Source organism: Larimichthys crocea, chromosome XXIV (genome assembly GCF_000972845.2).
Source record: "Larimichthys crocea isolate SSNF chromosome XXIV, L_crocea_2.0, whole genome shotgun sequence".
Classification (NCBI taxonomy): Eukaryota; Metazoa; Chordata; class Actinopteri; family Sciaenidae; genus Larimichthys; species Larimichthys crocea.
In genome coordinates, this window is record NC_040034.1 from 17,623,347 (window position 1) to 17,645,946 (window position 22,600).

Here is a 22,600-nt window from a genome sequence, read left to right on the forward strand (position 1 = left end):
GAGAACGACAAAACAAAAAACAACATTTGAGCTTCCCTGTTTACTTTGACCAAGTCAAACTGGGAGCAGGCGAGAGATGTACCTCGAAAACACCCACCCGCCCATCCACCCAGGCCTAAAGGGTGTATAAACTAACCAGTCAGAGCAGTATCCGCTGACACACTGGGCTGAGATGCAGAGCCGTTGGCCAGTGACACCACATCAGCTATGACCGGATTCATCTTTGAGGAGTGGTGGGGCTGCGTTGGAGCTGGAGAAACATACCAAAGTTACAGTTTTGGTGATGTGACATTTGGTTTTCACACCACAGCATATCGACCACACGCTGCCGTCTGATTATCAGCTGATTCAGCGTCACACCTAGTGCCTCACATGCCGCCTGCGTTCCATCGAAAGCAACATCGTTTAACTTGTCATAACTAACATAAAATAACATGATGTCTGATGTATCAACGCTCTGTTTTTAGAGTTTCCTGATGGACAGTAAAGTTACCTGCTGCCAGCTGTAGCTGCTGTTAGCTAATGTGAGCTCTGTTTGTTAGCTGGGCAGCCGGTGTCGTGTCAGGACCAGGGAACTACCAACTGTTAGCTGTAACATGACTAATAATATGCGCATGCGCTTGTTGGCATGGAGGGATCATACTGTGGAAGAGTGCTGTGGTTTACCATAAGGTGTTTGCGGAGCCATTCCAGTACCGTTACTGCTGACGTGTTGGCTCGTCTCAAAATGCAGGTAGCAGTACTGCAGCAGGCAGGGCAGGTTGCAGAAATTACGCACTGAACCCAAACACTGTAGCTTCTCACTCATGTAGCTCTGTTTCCTACAACTGTCACATCTCCCCATCTGGACGGGAGAGAGAGAGGAAAGATTACCACATTATTGCTTCACTGGCTTACACTGTACAATATAGTGGGACATCTATCTCCTTACCCCATAGAAGAGTACAGTGTACTGGGACATGCAGTGGGGTCTACAGAACTCCTCCATCCTGCCTCCGTAGTGGCTGTGAAGCATCTTCTGGCCGATGCCGGAGCAGTAGGTGCAGGGACGCCAGGGATGATCCTTGTTACAAGAAGTCAGGTCATGTTTGAAGAGAAGCTTACAGCCTGGAGCACAGGACAGGTGGGATATTATGTTATTTCAGCCAACAAGAGCAATGACACTGATTCAGGTTGACATTTAGACCCATGTTGATTATTTATTTCAAAGTATGGAAGGTCAGAGCTGCAGTCATAATTCTAAGCCGATTTTATCAAGACTGTGGCTGGACAGAGTTGACAAAGTTACCGCAAGTAATTCTTGATTACACTGTAGAGGACAGGATAAAGGGGAAACGCTGTGTTGACTCACTTTCACTGCAGAAGAACAGGTCCTGTTGGTTGTAGCTGACGGTGTCAAACAGCACTTTCTCCTGTTTACAGCACTCACACATCACCAGGATATTCTTCTGGGTTTTATACTGCTCACAGCACGTCTTACTGCAGAACATAGAAATACGACCCTGCAGGAGAAAAATTATCATTAGTATCATCACTGTCATGGTGAGTGTTACACTTGTTGTAGAGGTAGCTCTAAGGAAGTCAGGATTAAGGGTCTGTGCTGTGTTCTTACTTGGTGACTGAACAGCAACGGCTTAAAGCTGAACTGTTTGCTGCACTGATGGCAGGTCAGCTTGGAGGTGTCACTGAGCCCACCCTCTGGTTTCAGGGCCTGGCCAGCAGGTGCTCTAGTCTGGGCTTGTCCTGGGACAGTGGGGGAAGACATGGCAGGGTATGGAGGCACCAGTGGGGGCACTGAGGTATGACTGGGATGGTGGCCCTGGTAGGGGACTGAAGATGGGTAATCCTGAGGGATGGGAGGGACTGAGCTGGCTCCGGCTGAAGGCCCCGGTTTGGGGGCATCTCTGTAAGAGAGGTCCCTGAGAGAGGAGGTTCCATTGATCAGGTCTGGCTGAGACGTGTGGCCGGACTTCTGTAAAGACACGGAGGGAAAACAGCAGCAATGTCACATCTACAAATAAAAAAAAAGCTTAGACCCAACAGATGCTCCAGTAACAAGTTTGGGCAGATAGAAAAAGCTGTACCCTGTATACGGTAACACAGTCATAGGAGCAGAAGTTACGAATGGTGCCATCCACCATGGCCAGATGATACTGAGGAACAGCCGACACCTTGCACAGGCAGCAGGGGAATGCAGCACCTAAGGGATAAGGATGAAAAAAAAATAATAAATCACTAATGAAACACACTTTCCACAGCTTCGGCTGCAGAATTAAGATGCTACCTTCAAGAATAGTATAATCATCATAAACCAGAAGAGAAAATATGAGTCCTACCAGTGAGAATGTGTCGGGGTGGTCGACTCTGTTCCACACAAGCAGACGAACAGTAAAGCTGAACTTTGCCCTTCTGGTCTCGTTCCATGATGGTGGAGGACACTATCGCCATCTTGTGACAGTAGGCACATTCAACCATCTTTCTGCACGTCTGCATGAAAAACACACAAACAGTTATTATCGCGGAGATCCATCTGCTACATGATTTCTGGGTATTAAATGTATAGCCGAAGTGTTTTATTTGAAAAAAAAAACAAACACGTACCTGTTTGTAGGTGCCAATACAGGTAGGACCACAGAAGTTGAGCTGAGATCTTTCAATTGTGAGCGTCTGACAGGAGCCTGAGCTGCTGTTACAGTAAAGTCCGCAGCCTTCGCAGCAGTTCATGGCTAACTGCCGCATCTTGCGCCATGTCACAAAACAAGCATCGCTACAGAGTCTGTGCAGGCGACCTTGATGCGTGACCTCATGCTCGATCTGCTGTGAAAGTGATTAGAGTCAAATACAAGGACAAAAGAATAAGACACAATAATATTGACCTTTACTGTGAAAGCTAGAATTTTGTGTCTCTTACCCTATTAGCAACTTTGCAGACACTGCAAAAGGGTTTTTCAGGCAGTCGCTCTGCCGGTTTCTCAAGCGGCTTCTCTGGCTTCCTCTCCGGACGTTTCTCAGCCCATTTATCAGGAATCTTGTCAGTGCCTTTCTTGTCCTTCTTGTGTCTAAAGACAGACAGACAGAACGCGCCGCAAAAGTGCCAGTAGGCGTTGTCGTCTGATGGAATTGTGATCATGTCCCTGGGCTGAAGAATCTCCCTGCAATGAGAACAGCACAAGGAATAAATCAGCGGTGCGCTGTCGTGTTAATAACACATGTGTGGTAATATTGTGTAAACAATCCAGCGTGTCTTGAATAATCTTTTTGTTTCTTTCCGTTGCTGCTCTGTGATTCTCCAACAAAGGGAAACAACAGTTTATTCTTATTGACAGATGTGTAACTTTTCTTGAAGAGCTGAGCTCTGGTTCTAGCTGCTGAGGCGTGGTAATCATCGTCATCGCTTCTTGATGAGCTGGAGGCTACTGACTGAAGCGGCACCTGGTCTGGTCCTCCCATCCACAGGGTGCAATTTGATGGACAAGCTTTTTGGCCAGCCTGACAGTCGTGGCGGCTGGGCCTCTTAGCTTGTCAGCATGCCTCTCAGTGTTAATTTATGAATATTAATTATTGAATTAACTAACTAACTAACATGGGGACAGGGCCACATACAGAAAATCAATAGGTTTAGGGCTGCTGTTTTCTTGTGTTTTTTAGTTATCAAGTGAGGTTTTTCCTTTCCTTTTTGGTTTTGTTTAGGAAGTTAGGATTCATTTGGTTATGTTTATTTATTTGGTTTGAGCAGAGTCCACTTTTCCCCTTGTGGTCTACCTCACTTTTTTTGTCCGATATCATGACAATAAATAACTAAATTTTATGGCATTATGGAAATGTCTGTCCTGACCGTGAGTATTTACAATGTGGTTCACAGATGCACCTTTTCTCTCTCACTCTCAACTCTCAGAATAACGCAGCTAAATAAAACTATTACTTAAATGAAACTCTGATATGGAGGTCATGTATAAAACAAAGATGTACCTGTTGCACTGGAAACAGGTCCGGACCTTGTTGGATGGAGGCAGATGGCCAGTCAGACAGACTGTGGAGCAGAAGAGCTGTGTCGAACCTTTTCTTTGGAATGCTGTTTGGCCTTTCAGCAGAACCTAAAGCCGTGTACACGGCCATGAAATACATGAAAATGACATAAAGCCCAAAGTCGTGACACATCATTTCTGCTAATCATCTCATTAATATAGCTGATTATTAATTAATTAATTAATTAATTAATCATTAGATTAATAAGAAAATATTTACAGCCAATATTCTGTACTAATATCAATGCAGAAAAGCTGTATGTGCTGTAAGTATAGAGTTAATTTAATAAACACTTTTCTTATAATATAATAATAATAATAATAATAATAATAATAATACAATAATAATAATTACATATTTATAGCAGGGTCTTGCTTTTTTCAAATGTAAATAGCACAGAGTTACAAAAATACCTTAGAGCAGCCACTGCAGCGAACACTACCAGGAACAGAGGGCTGAGGTGGCCGTGGTGCTGGTGCCTGAGATGGTAGTGAAGTTGCGATTGGAGCTGGTGGTCTGATTGGGAACGGAGGTATGGCTTGTAGGACAGCACCTCGACCTGGGATAAAAAAGGCTGTCGTAGTTGGGGCTGGGACCGCTGCTGGCACTTGAGTGGGTAAGAGGAGAAAGGTTGGTAACTGTGCAGTTTTAAAGCACTGGCTGCTGATGCTTCAGACATTTTGTCTGGTTAGCGAAGAAGAAGAAGAGGAAGCAGAGCACTGACTAGACAGGTTGGAAGCGCTGTTGAAGAATTTTAAGGCGAAACATGGATGCTGCAGATGAATCGACATGTGTGCCAACTTCCTGATTTCAACGTTCTCTTGCAGGGACACAGTAACGTTGCCAAAAGTTGTTCTTAACTGCAATGTTTTCATTAGAAACGGAGAATCTGTCCAATCAAAACTGGCTTGGTAGAGGCTTTAAATGACTTCAGCCACTGTGGTACTGTCAGTATTTCTTTTTTTTTCTTTTAGGTAATAGAGATGGAGTTGATTGAGACTCTATTTTAATACAGCCAATCAAATCTTGCATACATCTCTAATGCTGGTGGTCTATCACAGGCAGATGGTCACACCGCAGCTTGTTGAACAAGTCACCAAAATAAAAAATAAAAAAATTCACCCAGGGAAAAGTGCACTGCTAGCGTCAGTTTTGTACTGTAAGCTTGTCAGCTCGGTAGCTGCTTGGCTGCAACACATTAAACAGCACGTAAACATACCTGCAAAGCTACAAAAAAGGGTTAATAATTGTGATTTCAGCCGCACTTTAAAAGAATATTAGAGAACAAATAAATAAACTCACTGGTAGGAGATGCAAAGTTGGTCCCTCCACCTACAGAGTAGACCGAGCTGATCCTCAGCTCTTCCTAAAATGAGAAAACATTAAGAAATCAGATTTAAGTTCAAGTTGATGGTGACGGCTTCCTCTCTTGTTATTCAATATACACACAGCAGCAGATGCATACTGATAACTTTCTCTGCCCACACTCACCTCCTGATGTTCCAGCTCCTCTTTGATCTGTCTGATGGAGCTCTGAGGCAGTAAAGCGGCGTCATAGCCCTCATCAATGGGCTCATCTTTAATATTGATAGGAGGAGACATCTGGGGATTACTGTCCTCCAATGGAGCAGCTTCTGACCTCTGAAATAATAAAGAGTATTCATAATTACGTGTGGAAGTTTCAGAAATGATTTGAAATGCAGCTGACTTGAAAATCTTTCCAGATGCCTACCTCTCCCGGCTGACTATCTTCTGTCTCCTCGGCCTGGCTGGGAACGCCTTCAGCTGAAAGAAAAGAAAAAAAAGAAAATGTTCAGTTAAACCATTTCACACACACTTCACAACTACACATGCTCTGCCAAGGCCACCAGGAAATAACAGACGATAAACACACTGTTGCAAATAATTCTTGGGCACACTTGAAACTATTTTTCCAAAGCATTTTACAACACTTATTTTTTTCATTGCTCTGGAACAGCCTCATATTCAGCTCATTGTTTGTTGTGACAAATGAAAAACATCCAGTCCCCCATATATAACCATCCAGGCGAAGAAGCGGCACTGAAATTAAGGCAGCTCAGCTCACACCAAACACTGACACACCGAAACGCAAACTACTACTACTGATAAAGCCTAATAAGAGCTAATGGTGCCACCACAGTGCACAAACTACAGGCGATGACTAGCCGCAGTCACTTAAGGTCCAACTGTAGTATAGGTCTGACCAACAATATTATATTAAATAAAAAATAAATGACATGAAATATAAATTCTTTCAGATATCAGTGTGTTTGTTTGTGCATCTGATTCAACTTCTGTGTCGTTGCCTGAGAATCCTCTCGTATGCCACTGCGATCAGAGTGACACGGCACATTTCATACTGTACAGTCTAAGCTCACTGTGCTTCACAGAGAACAAATACAAGAGACGATAAAACACGAATCCATTATAAAATTAGTCATCATCTGCCCACCAGCCTACACATACCCACTCACACATGTCCAAAGTGTGAGCGAGTGAGAACAGGTAAGGCTGAGGTTGCTTTTAGAAGACGGTGTTACATCTTATGTGATGAGGCAGTTTGTTCTCTTTATACCTGAATGTACCTTCACCTGATTTATTTCTGATCATGGGGACAGTTAGGAGACCCGTGGCTGATGATCTGAGGGTTTGTAAGCAGTGAGCAGATCAGAGATGTTTGAGGAGCTAGAAACATCAAGTGATTTGTGAACAGTGAGCAATATTAAATCAGATATACGTGAACTGTGTATTTTATTGGACGCCAAGTTTAATTTCTTTGTTGTAGCTCTTGAGTGCGTTTAATTTTGAGGTGAACCAGCAGTTTGGTCTTTGGTGTGCTGGTTAGCTACCGTAGCGCCACCTAGAAAGAGAAAGATCGGTAACAGGGACAGATGTTATGTGAACATTTTTCTCCATAACTCCGGTGCCAAGCAGGGAAACGATACGAGAACTTTCATTTTCTGGCAGAGCGGATCACTTAACAGAGGGGAATGAAAAAACTATTTTTTTTATAATGTCTATGTACTGTAAAAATATTGCACAAAGCATGCGCAGTATTTTTCATACAGTGTCTCTCTTATTTTATGTTGTATGTACAGTACAAGTCAAAAGTTTGGACTCATTCAATGGATTTGCTTCACATGTATAAGTCTTTATATTGTAGAAAGCTGATTGAGAGAATTCCAAGAGTGTGCAAAGGTGTCTTCAAAAGGTGGCTACTGTGAAGAATCTAACATAAAAAAACAAAACAGATTTTGCCTCCTCTGAGGTAATAAAATATATTTTATGTTACCTTAAATTGTTTACATATGATGACCACATTTCTTATCACATTTTACACTTACGACTGTCTTTGGGGCTGCTAGTTGCCTCGTCAGTCTCCTTCCATTTTCGTGTTTCTTTGTCATCTGGTGTGGCGCTGGCGGATTCCTCTTGTGACGTCAGAGTGTGGGGATAGTTTTGGGCCTTCGACTGTACTTTACTGGCTCTTATCCGTTGACACTCGTCGTACTGTTTGACGTGATTCTTGCGTAGGTGGTAAAAGAGGTTACTGGTGTTTGAGTTTGTTGTGGGTACAGGTCTGCAGCATATTTTGCAAAGTGCGGTTTTCTGGTCCGTGTCAGACTTTTCATAGCCAAACCACATCCAAGCGACAGACGTGGCCCCTCTTCTAGGTACGAGATCCTCGTTTCGCCTTAGCTGGTCAGAGTCCTTCTCCAGTTCGGACTTAACTTGTTCTGTGTGAAGTTCGCTCTCCTCCGTGTTCATGCAACTTTCTACGAGAGGTTGAAGTAAGAAAAATAATTGATGAATATGGTGGTGATGACAATGCATGTTTTGAATTGGGGAAAAAAAGAAAAGAAAAACAGACTGGTAAAAAGGGACATTCAAATTACAAAGTGATCTGATAACAGTCAGGCGATGTGATGAAAACAGAATCATCATAATTTTCCCATCTTACTTTCAACATCCAAAACACACAAGTGACATTCAACATTAAAAGAAAGTGGCCTAAAAAATGGAAGCGATGAAAATGCTCACAAATGATGGCAGTATGCGTGTGAAATGAAAAAGGGAGTGATGATTATCACCTGATTTGATGAATTTGTCTCAACGGCTACCTTGAAAATAGTGACACAGAAACCAGTTGTGTGTGTTTTTCTTGCGGTTGGCTGGTACAGCAGATAGTGAGCTGCAGTTAAACACACCAACCTGTTCGTCTGTCCCAGTCTGGCCTGCTACTGCTCCTATTTTTTGCTGCTGTAGTGTCTCTTAAAGTGGACATGCCGGGTGTCCACATAGACCTAAAACTTCGTTGCTACTTGGCTGACCTGGAGGATAGTACCCCAAGTAGTCTATCTTTTCTCTGTTTGGAGGGCCAGCCTTAGTTGATAATCTGCTCAACCGAGAGAGCGACACTCAAGCAGCTCCAGTCTGGAGGAGGAGTGACCATTTTCACTACTTTCCAAGTTAGCCTCAGAGACTTTTGTCATACAGAAGTGGATGTTGTTGCAACTAAACCGAGTGGATGTGGCTTTTGGCTGACATTTTTAGTGGAAGTAACAAAATGTGCTTGCTGTAAATGATGTCTATGTCTATGATGAATAGTCGATATACAGCCCAGATGACTATCGGGGCAACACTGTCAATGTAATTTTTAAAACCAATTATCAGTTTATCAAATAGAGTGATACATTTATCAATCTACATTTCATCAATGCGATTATTAACTCAAACATTTTCATAATTTGTTACTCCCATCCCCACACTCACTTTCTTTTAATGCTAACACAATTTAGTGTTTTGCGAATGATGAACGTGAAATGAGAAAAATGACAAATGAATCAATTCACATCCATTTTTACCCGTTTTTCGGTTCATGTGCATTTTTAATCACCTCCATTTTATCAACTCACTTTTGTTACTTCAACCCCTCGTAAAACTCCTGCCTGCATGCTGCATCTGTGCCTTACAACGCAAAGTGTCGTACAAATCATTCAGGAAAAATATTACAGTGTGATCTGCGACACAACGAAATAAACAATAGAGCATAATATGAAACAATCATTGTTCTATTGTTGTATGATATATATCGAGCAGCTCTACCTCTCCTTGTGATCACGTTGTTTAAAGTTTGAACACAAACTGATTTGCTGTCTGACCGAAGCTGACTGTGTCAATATGCCGTCCCATGTGCCTTGACGGCTGGAATACATGGGACATGAACACAATGTCATGTAGGCGGGGCGTTCATAAAATAATAGGCATAAGCGACGTGCAGCCATGTGGTCCATGTAGGATACTGGATGTGCACAGCTGCGGGCGTGCAGCCACTGGCCTGTTGCACCACATCCGTGTCCCATGTATTTTAGCCTTTAGAGTTCTTTTCGTTCTTTTCACCAGGCCTTAAAGAAAACTCTCGGGGTAACACGGAGTGAACTTTCATAGAATTGACAGACAGATTCAAAACGCTGTCAAAATCAAAGCAGCAGAGGCAGAGATAGAGACCGGTGAGGCTCTTCTAGAGCCACAGAGGACATTATGCAACTGTTTCCACAAAAATGACATGAACGTAATGTTTCAAATTTGTGTGACAGCCCAAAAACTACCCGTCCTACTTGACTGAGATTGTATAAATTCTGGTGTGCATGCAGCCTTACCTTGGCTGTTGTCAGGTGAGCGGTCCTGGGAGGAGTGAGAAGTGTTAGCAGACCCACTGCTCCCTTCCCTGTCTTGCTCTTCTTCCTCCTCCTCTCTGGGCTGATTAGCAAAGGGATCGTCTTGAGTTGCATTGTTCCCCACTCCTGGTTGCGCCCGGTTTGCCTTACCCATAGGAACATCCTCCAAGCTGCCCATTGGCAGGGCAAAGTGCCAGTCTTCATCATCCTCCAGACCATCCACTGCATCATCGAATGCTGCCCCTCCACTTCGTCCCGCTCCACCTCCTCCTCCTCCCTCATTGTTTCCCAAAGTAAACGAGGAGCGTCGTTCAGAGGAAGGAGTGGGAACGCGAGGGAAGGACGGTTCTCCCGTCCCCTCGTCCATCTTTTCTTCTTGTCCGCTGCCGTTACTGTCCTCCTCTTCTACCGGTTGCTGTTCCTCTTGTCCTAAAATTTCGTCTTCACCCTTTACCCCCTCGCCCTGACCTCCGCTCCTGGAAGAGCTGGCAGATCCCCGGGAGGAGTCAGCAAAGTCACCAAGCCCCATCACCTCGTCAAACACTCTGGACAGACGCTCCTCATGCTGTAGGGAAGAAAAGGTTTGTTACAAAAAGGGATTTGAAGGTGCAAAAACATGTTTGGCACTCAAGGAATGATGAACTTTAAATTTCTGTCAAAAAACACAACAGATTAAGATCTCATAATATCGAAGGGAACAAAATGTTAATTATTGTAAATATTTTGCACCAACTACAAGTATACAGTTTATATAAGCTTCAAATTATAACAGTACTTACACACGTCCTTAACTGAATATGATGAATAAAGACACCTGGCCTGTGAATAGTGTTTGAACTTAGATTTACAATCATCCAGATCCATATGGCTTAAAAATGGTCCTAGATACCAAATTATACACTTTAATTAACTGTTCATGTCCATTAGAAAAAATAAATAGTTCACTGAGCCATTAAGGTTGTGACATTCATGTTAGTATGACATATTCTGTATATTTAAGCCAGAATTTAAACTCGTCTTTCATTATAGCAGTCCGTAAGAAATTGATATGCATATCTTATGAACTTGATGAACCATCAGGGTTTGAAATAATGCCACACAAAGCTCCACCTAATGCCACATCAGACAAGTGTTGAACAAGTGTTGTCACCAACCTGACCTGAGCTGCACCTTGTACATAACACCTGTATTTTTTTGTGTTGTTTGTGTGTTCATATGAAGCACTGAAGAATACACACTAACGTTCACTGTCACCTGTAAAGTCAGCACATACATGCTGCAGGAAAAGGCAAAGTTGTGACTAATGACACAAACGACAGCTCTTCATTTAAAAGTCCCGCAGATCAGACGGCATGCAGACTACCAGGGTCACCTGAATGAAAACAATGCACTGTTCATCTTAAATAAATACATCTATGCTTTTCTTGTTATTACGGGTCAGTATATGTCTGCCGGGTTTATTAGTCCCGACTACAGCAGCTCTGTCTTCATCCACTTTATCAGCCCAGCACTGTGACACAGTAACACAAGTAACAGAATAACAATGGCAGTACCAAACCACAACAATCACTACTGTCTGTGGATAATTTGAATTGGTTGAGATCGGAGGACATCATTTGTGAGGATCAACACCCCTCATATTCAAATGACAACATCCTATCTTCACTGAATAAATCTTATTCATGTCAACCTTTTTAGAAACATACTTACTTACTATTAATCCTGATGAGCTACAGGCCTCAAACCAGTCATGTGGAGGAGAGGTCAGCTATATTCTAACATACAGACACACATTACTATTACTGCACGATTTGGACGAAGTGATCTAGGGTTAGTAAATTTTGCACATTGCAACACTTTACTTCAGTAACATCACCATCACTGCAGCAGCCCTGCAAGATGCAAAGGCTTCGTGCAACCAGTAATCAACTATAACACCATTTAAATATATATATACATATATATTAATGAAGCGTTTTGTGGGTTTACAGGCAGACCTGCGCCTCGTTGTGTCGGGTGTGTTTGTTTGCAGATCATCAAGCTCTTACACGGAGCTCGGCGTAGCTGCATGCGTGCATCACTGCAAGCTACAGGGCTAATGTTAGCTCACATATGCACACCGCCCCGGGGACCAGGCGTCACAGCGCGTCGCTAAATCGGCTCAGTAACGCAGTCTGATGCGTGGTTTCTGCTGTAGTTATGATCTAGGTGTGTACTCCGTACCTTTAACCGTTTAAGTCTAAATTCCTCCGAGTCCGCCATGTTTTAATTATGCTGCAGACGCCGCGCTTCCCTCCTCTCCTCCTCCTCCTGCTCCTCCTCCGAGGGTGAGAGGTTACGAAGGCGAGCAGCCACCGACAAGATGCTGCTGTAAACTCACTGAAAGAACAAGCCGAGGTCCATGTTCACGTGTAGCGACTGTACGCACATAACGAGCCCTTTGTGTTTTCGGGTTTGTTTTTTGGATATAACACACAGCAGCACGTTTAAACTGAAAGTCAACAGAGGAAAACACAACGCGTCCTACCAGCGTCAGAGCTCCTGTCCGACAGGGGGCGAGCTTCACGACGGTAAGAGGTACCGTAATGATGAGAGTAGAGGCGTAATTTATAACTGTATGGAAGCTCTAAGCGGCCGTGAATTCATACATTTTATTTTCTCCCGTTTTCTCATATTAAAATGTGCAACTTCACAGCAGAAATAAACAGTCTGGTTAAAAAAAAAAAAAGAGTTTTGGTCTCTATAGCTAATTTCCCCATTCATGAAAATTGTACATGGGTGATTTTTTTTTTTGACCCTTTTCTATTTTCCCATTACAGTTTAATTCTTAACAAATTGCGTAGACGTATGTGTGCGCTTGAATGCAACTACGTTAACGTCCATTTTGCTGCCTCAGTTAATCACTTGATCCATTTAAAAAAACTTTTTTTTTTTTTGGCCTTTTTCAAGCTTTATTTTGAAAGAGACAGCTAAAGAGTGACAGGAAATGTGGGGAGAGAGAGATTGGGAATGACATGCTGGAAAGAGCCACGATTGCAGTGATTTAGAACTTTCATTTTAGCTCTGCTTACTATTAATTTTTAACAAATCGCGTAGACGTATGTGTGCGCTTTTTTTTTTTTTGGCCTTTTTCAAGCTTTATATTTCCAGCTTTAAAACTGTGCTTTGGAAAACTATGTATGATGTACGTCACTCATGCTCTGTCCATTCTTTATACTGTCAGTGTTTTTTTTTTAATGAGTTAACTTAATTTGTTTTCTCAAGATAACTTCTTCAGGGTTAACCCTCTTTCATTTCCCACAGCAGTGAAATGACACACAGGAGCTCTGGATTGACTTTGAGACACTGTAGCCTTTTATTTTATGTAACATATGTGTTATAGCCAAACCTCCACTGCTAATCTACGCTGCTTCTCTGCCATGCACACACATTCACTTGCTCACTCTAGCTTATACTCTCACACCTTACATACTGCTCCATTCCCCAAGGGAACTCTTAACATCCGGATAACAACATAATTAATACATCTGAAGGAATCAAAAGGATAATCTAGTATATTAAGGAAACATTGCAGGAAACATCATTCAAAAGTAGAAATGTCAAAGGAGCAGGAGTATATCGATCAATGCATCACATCCATCACTCGCATCAGGTCAGCATGGCATGACATCACGTGTGATGGAAATCTCATATTTGATTTGTTGTCTCAAGGTCTCAGATTAATTATGTCAGTGGTTCCTGAACAGGTGGATTTTTGGGGATGTTTATTTGTGTTGAATGTAATCGCTGTGAAACAATCAGGAAATAACTTCCTATTTCTCTGAATAACCGGCTTTATCGAACATGGTGCCCGCTCACCCCCCTCTCTCTCACTCTCTTCTTTTTATTTTCAACGCACAACTCATGTTATGCATCGTCCTAAATGTGGGATTGTTGGCATACCTGTCTCTCATTCGTTGTCTCATTAATTGTCTGTGTCTAGCTCTGAATGCTTGGTCATGTTCATAACGTGGAGTGATATTAGATCATTTGGCATTTGTGAAAGCAACATTTGTTTTGTACTGGTTGTTAATATACTGTTTGTGGCTCTTCCTGAATTCAAGGTTTTCGCTGTATCGGTTGGTAATTGTTTTCTCTTCTGTCTAAACTGAACATTTGCTCTGTATTGAGTATTTGATTTTTCCGAAATTCAGAGTTGTTTCGATATTGGTTGGTAACATACTCTTGCTTTCTTTTTGAGTTCTGTATTGAGTATTTTTTGTATGAGTATGATATTTTCTTTGCTTTATACGTTTCATCAGAAGCATAATTTGTTCTTTCCTCTTTTGATTCTCCTTTCTTTGTGACACTTTCACAGTTTGTAATAGTCTCCTCTTATATTTCTGCCTGTCCTGTTTACTGAGTTTGGATAGTTTATGAGATATGTCCTGCAAGACATTCTCATCAATTACAGCATTTATTATTGGATCAGATTTACGTTTAGGAGTCTTGTGTAAATTCAGAAAATTCAGTGAGTCAAGAGGTAGGGGCAAACCTTTCACTGTTCTGGGGTGTGGGTCAAATAAACCATATCTGCCAGGCATGGTTCTGAATACTGCAATGCACAATTCTCTTATCAACAACAATGCATACTGTACTTCTGATAACAAACAGCTCAGTCCAGCTTCAAGGTCCAAAAAGCTATCAACAGCTCCAGGTAAAAGATCTCCAAATGTACCATATCTTTTATGGTTCGTTATGTCTGCATATTGAATACACGTTTGAGAAGGAACGATATCAGGAAGCTCATCTGTTGTAAAATGGGAGTGCTTAGGGAAGTTTTTCCTGGCCTGATTATACAGCAAGTTACCCTTATCCAAAATAAGGTCAAGGTCTGCTCTGCTGAGGTTTTGATTTTCATGTAAGAATGCAAGGAAAGTTAGTGAGTTACAAGTACACTGCTGATTTCTCGATTTGCCCTATTTAACTGGCTGCAGGATGCGCAGACATACTGTTCATAGGTCTGATCTCTGAGGTTCACAAAGTCAGCATTAGAAAGCCCTGCCACACACTGATCATCAATGATAAGTCCTGTCTTTACAATGTCAGCATATGATACCTGTGTAGGGCTGGGTATCAGTACTCAATACTTTTCAGGTATCGACCGAAATAACACGGTACCAAGTAGTATCGAAACTGCGCCTGTCAGACGATACCTGCAATTGGTTCTTTTTTAACCCAGATCAAGAAAAAAAATACTGTTTCTATGATTTTGCTTGCAGCCAATCACCACAAACATTCTTCGATTCAATGCGCCATGTGATTGGTCCACCAATAGTTTGTATGGCGGTAAAGCAGGTTCAAGCCGTGCGGAGTTGGCTGGTTATCATTAGGAGATGCTGGTGACATTTACGCAACCGATTGCTTTCTTTTCACATGATTTATATCGAATCAAGCTGAAAAAAAGCATCGAATGAAGTACTCAGTTGGTATCGGTATCGTTTTAAGGGTACTGGTATCGGTACTAGTAGCGAAAATTTTTAAATGATACCCAGCCCTATACCTGTGGTACATGTGATGCATCGAGTTGACATACCTTTTTTACAGTTGCATTACAAGGCACAGACAGCTTTACTTCTCCATTCTCACAGTGAAGCTCACGGAACTTTTGCCAGCGCAGCACTCCAGCTTGGGACCTCTTATTCTTCCGTGGCATCGTTGCTTTTCTTAAATTGAGATATTACATACAGTAACAGAGATGACATAAGATGGCAGTTCAGTCAATGTAAAGTAGTTAATAACGATATGAAGCTCAGATTTGTTCAAGTTCAGGTATTGATATCAAGTATATTTCAGTTAGTTGTTCAGGTTTTGTTTTGTTTGTTTCCTGTTGGATAGAAAAAAGAGAGTGGACTGGGTAATGGGACAAAGATAGAATGTTTATTATGATAGAGACAAGAGAGAAGCTGGACGCAGGAGCCGGAAGACAAAATGGAAATCATAAATTAGATAGTTGTTTCAATGTAAGAAATCCAATGACATTTAGTTACATGAGTTTTTCATGGCTTCATTCATTGTGTGTAAGCGTATGTTCAACAGGGCTGTCCACAATATTCTAAATTTGAATATATATTATATATATACACAAATAATAAAATATAAAAGTATTTGAAAGGTTCAAACCTAGTGTTTTTTAGAGCGAAATTGAATGTCATTTTGGGCAACTTGACAGCCCTAGTTCTCAATCACCATGGATTTACAGCACAGTACATTAATAAAGCATTGCCTAGTGTCAATCCTGTGTGAATAGTATATATATATTTCCAGAACAAAATGAAAAGGGCCAAGGATAGTAGGTGAATATATAGAACAAAATAAACATATAATAAATAATAATAATAATAAAAAAATAATAATAATAATAATAATAATATTTTTTGTACTTACCAATCAAAGCACAGCGCTGGGTGTATGGTTGTTAGTCTGATTGGACAGACACAGCAACCAATCGCAGCACAGCAGAGGTTTGCCATTGGCCGTGACATACTGTACCTACCCACACCTCCCCACCAGGCTCCCTGCACACACTAGAGCAGTGGTCCCCAACCCCTGGTCCGCGGACCGAGCTGTTCCTACCGGGCCGTAAAATGGCTCATATTTAGGGCCCGAGCATGGCACGCTGGGGCAAGGCCCTATTGGATTTGGAACGCTGAACGACGTTTAAAAGTAAATGGCATTTGCGACGGCCCATATCCCCTCGAAAACTCATGACAATTTGCCTACCCCCCCCCCAAAGTCAGGCGTGAAATTACGCATTTCAGGGTCTCGCTAATGGATGTACGCATATGGCTTGACAGCGCCACCTAAGTGTGTGTTTTCAGAGGGGCCCCTCGCCACGGTTTCGTCCACGTGTACGAAATTCGGAGGGAGTATGTAACATGCCGAGACGCACAAAAAAGTCTCTTGGTGACCCGGGCTACAGGGAAGCGTACGGCGTCCAATTTTGGTCAAATTTGGACTTGTGTGTTTTTGGGGTCATTTCCAGGGGTCGCATTTGAAGACTTTTGGGCTGATTTTCGGGCAAAAGTGTTGGGCTATCATATACTTCCTCAGAGCTGTCTGAAACTTCATGTGGTTGTTAAGACCAATATTATGCACAATTCGGCTGCATAATTATTTAGGGGGCGGGGCAAAAGCGCTCTATAGCGCCCCCTGGAATTTTTCTTTGGAACAGCCCCACTACAGTTTTGGACACAGAGTTATGAAACCTCAGCCGAATTGTAGAATATGGCAAGACCTACAAAAAAGTCTCTTGGAGCAATGGGCTACAATGAACAGGAAGCCAGATATTTAATAATGAAAATCACCATTTTCGGTATGGGATTTTATCCCATTGACTTCAAACTTGGTAGGTGTGTTCATATCGACTTCCTGAGTAAAAGTTATCAAAATGATGAATTGAGGAAACTGTGTGGGCGTGGCCATCCATAAAAATCATTCAAAGAAGAAATCGGCAAGAAGCAACTTCTCAGAGCTGTCTGAAACTTCTTGCGGTTATCAAGGTTATGTTATGCACATTTCGATGTGCGCACATGTGCGAGGGCCCAACCATCGCTGCTTGCAGCTTTAATTTTTTTGTATTATTATGAACCATAATGATCAGCCGCGGTTGTCTATGAGCACCCCTGTGCCCTTTGTGGATCATAAGCTCCTGACACTGGTACCTGCCCGGACTAATTAGCAATGCACAGGTGCCGTAACCTAGGTTAAATAAGCTAACCTGGGCACGGCGCGTCAACTGGGTTGTTTTTGACATGTTCAGCAAATTGTGCAGCTATTGAAGAGCTGGCGGAACTGGGCGAGTTGATACACAGCCACCTGACACCACTTTTTGATGCGTTTGAGCGCCATTTCCCATCTTCAAAGGACCCGCAGAATGGCAAAGGATGGATGCGCCATCCATTTCAAAATGACGATGGTCGAGACCAGCTCCCATCAAAACAAGACGACCAGCTGATTGAGCTCAGGAATGACGGAGGACTGAAAACACTCTTTGATTCAACATCACTGTCATCCTTCTGGATCAAAGCATCGGGAGAATACAACGAGATCAGCACGCTCGCTCTGAAGACGCTGCTCCCGTTCCCAACGTCATATCTGTGCGAGGCCGGTTTTTCTGCCATGACCACCACTAAGACCAGACTTAGAAGCAGACTGAACATGAATAATACTCTGCGTGTCTCACTGTCTCCCATCACGCCCCGGTATGATGTTCTTCTGGCCGGCAAACAGGCCCAGGGGTCTCACTGATACTGCTTTCAGTAAGTTGATGACATTATTTGTAAAGTGGATCTATTTTTTTGTTTAGTTTTATTGTATCCTGGTTTTGAACTGTATGTTTTGGATGCATATTGTTAATGGAACCACAGAAAGAACAGCTGACAAGTCTTCTGTACAGCTAAAGAGGAATATATACGTTATGATCACGTACAAACTGTTCTGTTCTTGTTGGTCTGGTCAGGTATTTTCCTGTGTGGTTTGGTCTAAGATTTGTCAAAATTTGTAAAGCCTTTACATTTAGCAACGTTTAGAAATGATAGGCTGAAATAACTGTGTGAGTTGCCTATTGAAAAAACGTTAATGTCTTTCGCAATGTATATTATAGTTCAAATTGCCAACCGGTCCGTGAATTTCTTTTTTTGCTTCTGCTGGTCCTTGGCACAAAAAAGGTTGGGGACCCCTGCACTAGAGGACCATCTGTAATTTCAAACACATTCCTATAAATACATAGTAGGGACATGTTAATATTTACTACTAAATATATTTACATTGTCATACACCTACCATGAACACAACTTTATACCTGCCAAACATAAAGCCTGACACCTCAGATCACAATATGTAATAATTCAGGGATTCACTACACTCATCGACAGCTTTTACCCTTTTTTAAACTATCAAGGCTTAAAGTTGAGCAGTGAAAAAATAAAACGTATTCGACTACCATGGCCTCAAATGCCCCACTACAGACGATTTATACTTAGAAACGTAGGAAGATTTGTCTTCTCACTGACATTCGTCTGCTAAAGGATAATTTGTCGTGTCACTCAGATTCGCCTGCTAAAGCTGTCACATTTATAGTTTTGGCGTGACACACAAAGATGCGGCAGCAACACCCATTCGCAGCCTCATACACTCCCATGTTATTTTCAGAAGAGTGTGTCTGCTCAGGGGTACGGTGGCCGGGAACCCTCAATGCTGCAAATAAAAGAAACGCTGCAAATACAAAAAGAAACACTGCTGCAAATAAAAAAGAAACGCTGCAAACAAAAAAATCCACAACGGAAGTGAATTACCTGGGGCTATTATTGCCGGTGCACCTGTGTTTTTTTATATGAGCGAAGAAGAAGAAGAAGAAGAAGAAGAAGAAGAAGAAGAAGTAGTAGTAGTAGTACAGAAGCATATTGTACAGAAGCATATTGCATTCACTTGAAAAAAAGAAGTTAGACACCTGATCTCGTAATTACGAGATAAGGAAAGGTGCCTCATTGGCCACTGCACTTCGGTAAAGTTAGAAAGATATTGGCACTTCCGGGATCAAAAACTCTTAGTTAAAACGTTGTTAAAACACAAAACACGCATATTTTCAACCATAGTAAGACAGACAACGAGCTACAACCTAATGTTCATCACAACGAGCTACAACCTAACGTTCATCAAAATGAGCCATCCTCGGAGCCACTCCAACAACATTAGTGTTTACTAGGGCTTTTCATAATTTCTGGGAATTTTTATTAGGAATATGAATCAATAACTTCAATATGACACAGTACTGCTGCTTCTGGGGTGATTTTCAAGTTCTTTTACTGTACCGTACCGGTTTGTACTTTACCGTACAAACTGATGTAGTTGGGCATTAGATTTTAAAGTGTAGATAGGGTTACCGCAGTACTGTGTCATATTGAAGTTATTGATTAATATTCCTAATAGAAATTCCCAGAAATTATGAAAAGTCCTAGTAAACACTAATGTTGTTGGTGTGGCTCCGAGGATGGCTTGTTGTGATGAACGTTAGGTTGTAGCTCGTTGTCTGTCTTACTACGGTTAAAAATATGCGTGTTTTGTGTTTTAACAACGTTTCAATTAAGAGTTATTGATCTCGGAAGTGCCAATATCTTTCTAACTTTACCAAAGTGCAGTGGCCAATGAGGCACCTTTCCTTATCTCGTAATTACGAGATCAGGTGTCTAATTTATTTTTTTCAAGTGAATGCAATACGCTTCTGTATTTCTTCTTCTTCGCTCACATAAAAAAAAACAACACAGGTGCACCGGCAATAATAGTCCCAGGTAATTCACTTCCAGTGTGGATTTTTTGTTTGCAGCTTTCCTTTTTTATTTGCAGCGGCGTTTCTTTTTTATTTGCAGTGTTTCTTTTTATTTGCAGCATTGAGGGTTCCTGGCCACTGTACAGGGGACAGAGGGAGAGGGAGTGGGCGCGCACCTGTCACTAAACACACAAACAGGGAGGAGAGGGGGGAGGGGCCATTTTCAAAATAAGAGTCAAAAGGCAGAAGCCAGCAGGCAGTCGCCCCCATACATTATTACTGACACTGTCATTTTAGACAGACAAGTTCAAATTAAGTGCCAATAACTGCTAAAATGGCCACCGCTGGGCTTCTGCCTGCTGGCTTCTGCCTTCTGACTCTTATTTTGAAAATAGCCCCTCCCCCCTCTCCTCCCTGTCAGTGTGTGTGTGTGTGTGTATGAGAGAGAGAGTGTCTAAGTAATTAGTGACAGGTGTGTGCGCGTGCTCACTCCCTCTCCCTCTGAGGAGAGACACTCTTCTCAAAATAACATGGGAGTGTATGAGGCTGTGGGAAGGGAGTAGCCAGTCAATTAGTGTGTAGTGGGCCGAAACTATAACAGTGACAGCTTCAACAGTGTTATCACTGCGACTGCCGAGCCAGTCGTTTTGACACCCTGTTCGACAAAAACTCTGGGAGGAGAAGCGAACAAGACCGAGAGGTTTTAAAGAGTGTGCTCTTTCAGGCACACTCAATAAATAAATAATAAATATTTTATATTCACATTTCATATTTTCATATTTACACTGAAAACATGATGTGAATAACACTCAAGTCATTCATTCACTTAAACTTCCAAGTCCGAGTCAAGTCTCAGTATTTCATTTTTTGTCAAGTCAAGTCACAAATCATAAAAACTAGTCTCAAGTCCCCGTGTCTGGTATTTATCACACAGTAACAGCAGTTGAACGGTGGTTCATCTACCATGGCACTGGACCTTCAGCAGTTGAACGGTGGTTCATCTACCATGGCACTGGACCTTTAACTGATAAAAATGTACCGATCTCATCAAATATGATGGCACAGATCACAACATGAACACAATAAAAAAACACATGTATGTAACTAAACAACTATGTAAAGCTAAATACCCAGTACATTACCGGTCTATAAATAAAAGAGTTGCATTGATTTGCCGTTTGGGTCCGCCGGTCCTGTGAGCTCTTTGTGCAGGGGTCTCACAAACAGCTGGCAGACTCCATGCGCGGGGTTGTTGACACTCTCGGTTAGCCGCGTGCTAACCGGAGACGCCCGAGGACAGGTAGGCGCGCGTCTGTCGCGGCCCTAACCTTTTCTGGGCAGGAAGAGTCCAGGTCCGGTGAAATGTCCGTCTGTGCGGTCTTCGTCTTTGTCGGCGCGAACCGGCTGCGCTGCGGTTTAGCTGCGACCTCTGCCGGCGTCAACTCACACCGGGCGCTTGTTGGCAGCGTAGCGAGCCGACCGTATTCACGCGAGATCACGGGACCACGCGAGAATCCTGGACGTGATAAACGCGATCAATTTTATATAAAGACCGGCAGCGATCAGCTCCGGTGCCCGCGGCGCTGCCGTTACGCGGCGATTACATCCATAGACATCCCCTACGGCACTCGTCAAGTTCTTCTTCTTCCCTGATGTTTTACGGCAGTCAGCATCCTTATTGTTGCATATACTGCCCTCTTCTGGACTTCTTTACTATTTCCTTTTTTAAATTCTTTTAATTAACCCAGTCAAAACAAGATACCCCCTTATGATTTCCCTCTCTTCTCTACATTTTTACTTTTGAAACCACTCTCCACTGCTCCTGTCCTCCGCAATCCTGCCATCATCTGATCATGACCACCTGTTCCACTCTGCTACCTCCACAACACCCCACCTCTCCTACTTCATCTTGTAGTTTATATAAACGTCTCCCCTTTTCCTGGATTTTCCAATATTGTTTCCATTGGTTGATTATTTCCTTCCTTTTTAAACTTTTTTCCTTGTGCTTTAGACAATTTTACTATCATTTCCACCTCCTATTTCTTTACTGCCTCCTTTTGCAATTTGATCTGCTTTTTCATTCCCCTCTATCCCTAAATGAGCTGGTTAGCTATGGGAGTAGTCACTAATAGTGATGTGTCGGTCGCGAACGATCCGGTTCTAAGAGCCGGCTCTTTGAAATGAACGACGGGAGCCGGCTCCTCGTTGGGAGCCGATTTAGGGAGCTGTTTTTTTTTTTTCACTTCAGTGCCTCACTGTCTCCTCTCCCTGACACTCTCGCTGGTGCCATGCCTAATTAGGTCTTTTTTTTATACTTATAATTTATTTTGTGGCATTTGTTCAAGGTTGAGTGTGTTTGTAAAATAAAGCCATAAAGGATAAACATTTGATGTCACGTATGTATTTTACATTCGTAATTCATTTTTTCAGGCAGTTTTGCATTTTTTGGTAATAATTAGTTAATAATTGATTTAAGTAAAACCCCAACCACACACCTTATACACCTTTTACACGCATTTTGTACAGTACTCCCTTAATTAATCAGGCCGCAGAACATACGTGCGGTTCT

At 42.3% G+C, this 22,600-nt stretch overlaps 1 protein-coding gene across 7 annotated transcripts in view; it reads right to left on the bottom strand.

Moving 5' to 3' along the window:
• Positions 1–21,938, bottom strand: part of LOC104935205 (zinc finger MYM-type protein 4-like) — a 31,678-nt gene extending 9,740 nt beyond the window's left edge. Inside the window, exons 1-18 of one of the 7 annotated variants that reach the window (XM_019273634.2) lie at positions 21,174–21,938; positions 15,301–15,430; positions 9,708–10,290; positions 7,392–7,823; positions 5,759–5,811; positions 5,518–5,667; positions 5,329–5,392; positions 4,440–4,633; positions 3,970–4,094; positions 2,912–3,152; positions 2,602–2,814; positions 2,337–2,487; positions 2,085–2,200; positions 1,613–1,972; positions 1,352–1,502; positions 932–1,107; positions 667–844; positions 137–250 (exon numbers count right to left, since the gene is read on the bottom strand). In XM_019273634.2, coding sequence (XP_019129179.2) covers positions 137–250; positions 667–844; positions 932–1,107; positions 1,352–1,502; positions 1,613–1,972; positions 2,085–2,200; positions 2,337–2,487; positions 2,602–2,814; positions 2,912–3,152; positions 3,970–4,094; positions 4,440–4,633; positions 5,329–5,392; positions 5,518–5,667; positions 5,759–5,811; positions 7,392–7,823; positions 9,708–10,290; positions 15,301–15,420 — 3,421 coding nt within the window. In that variant the 5' untranslated portion in view covers positions 15,421–15,430; positions 21,174–21,938. Of the gene's footprint in view, positions 1–136; positions 251–666; positions 845–931; positions 1,108–1,351; positions 1,503–1,612; positions 1,973–2,084; positions 2,201–2,336; positions 2,488–2,601; positions 2,818–2,911; positions 3,153–3,969; positions 4,095–4,439; positions 4,634–5,328; positions 5,393–5,517; positions 5,668–5,758; positions 5,812–7,391; positions 7,824–9,707; positions 10,291–11,435; positions 11,492–11,948; positions 12,212–12,242; positions 12,410–15,300; positions 15,431–21,173 lie in introns of those variants that run through there. The other 6 variants (XM_019273633.2, XM_019273635.2, XM_027275261.1 and 3 more) reach the window with 6 other exon arrangements.
• Positions 21,939–22,600: the final 662 nt, after the last annotated feature.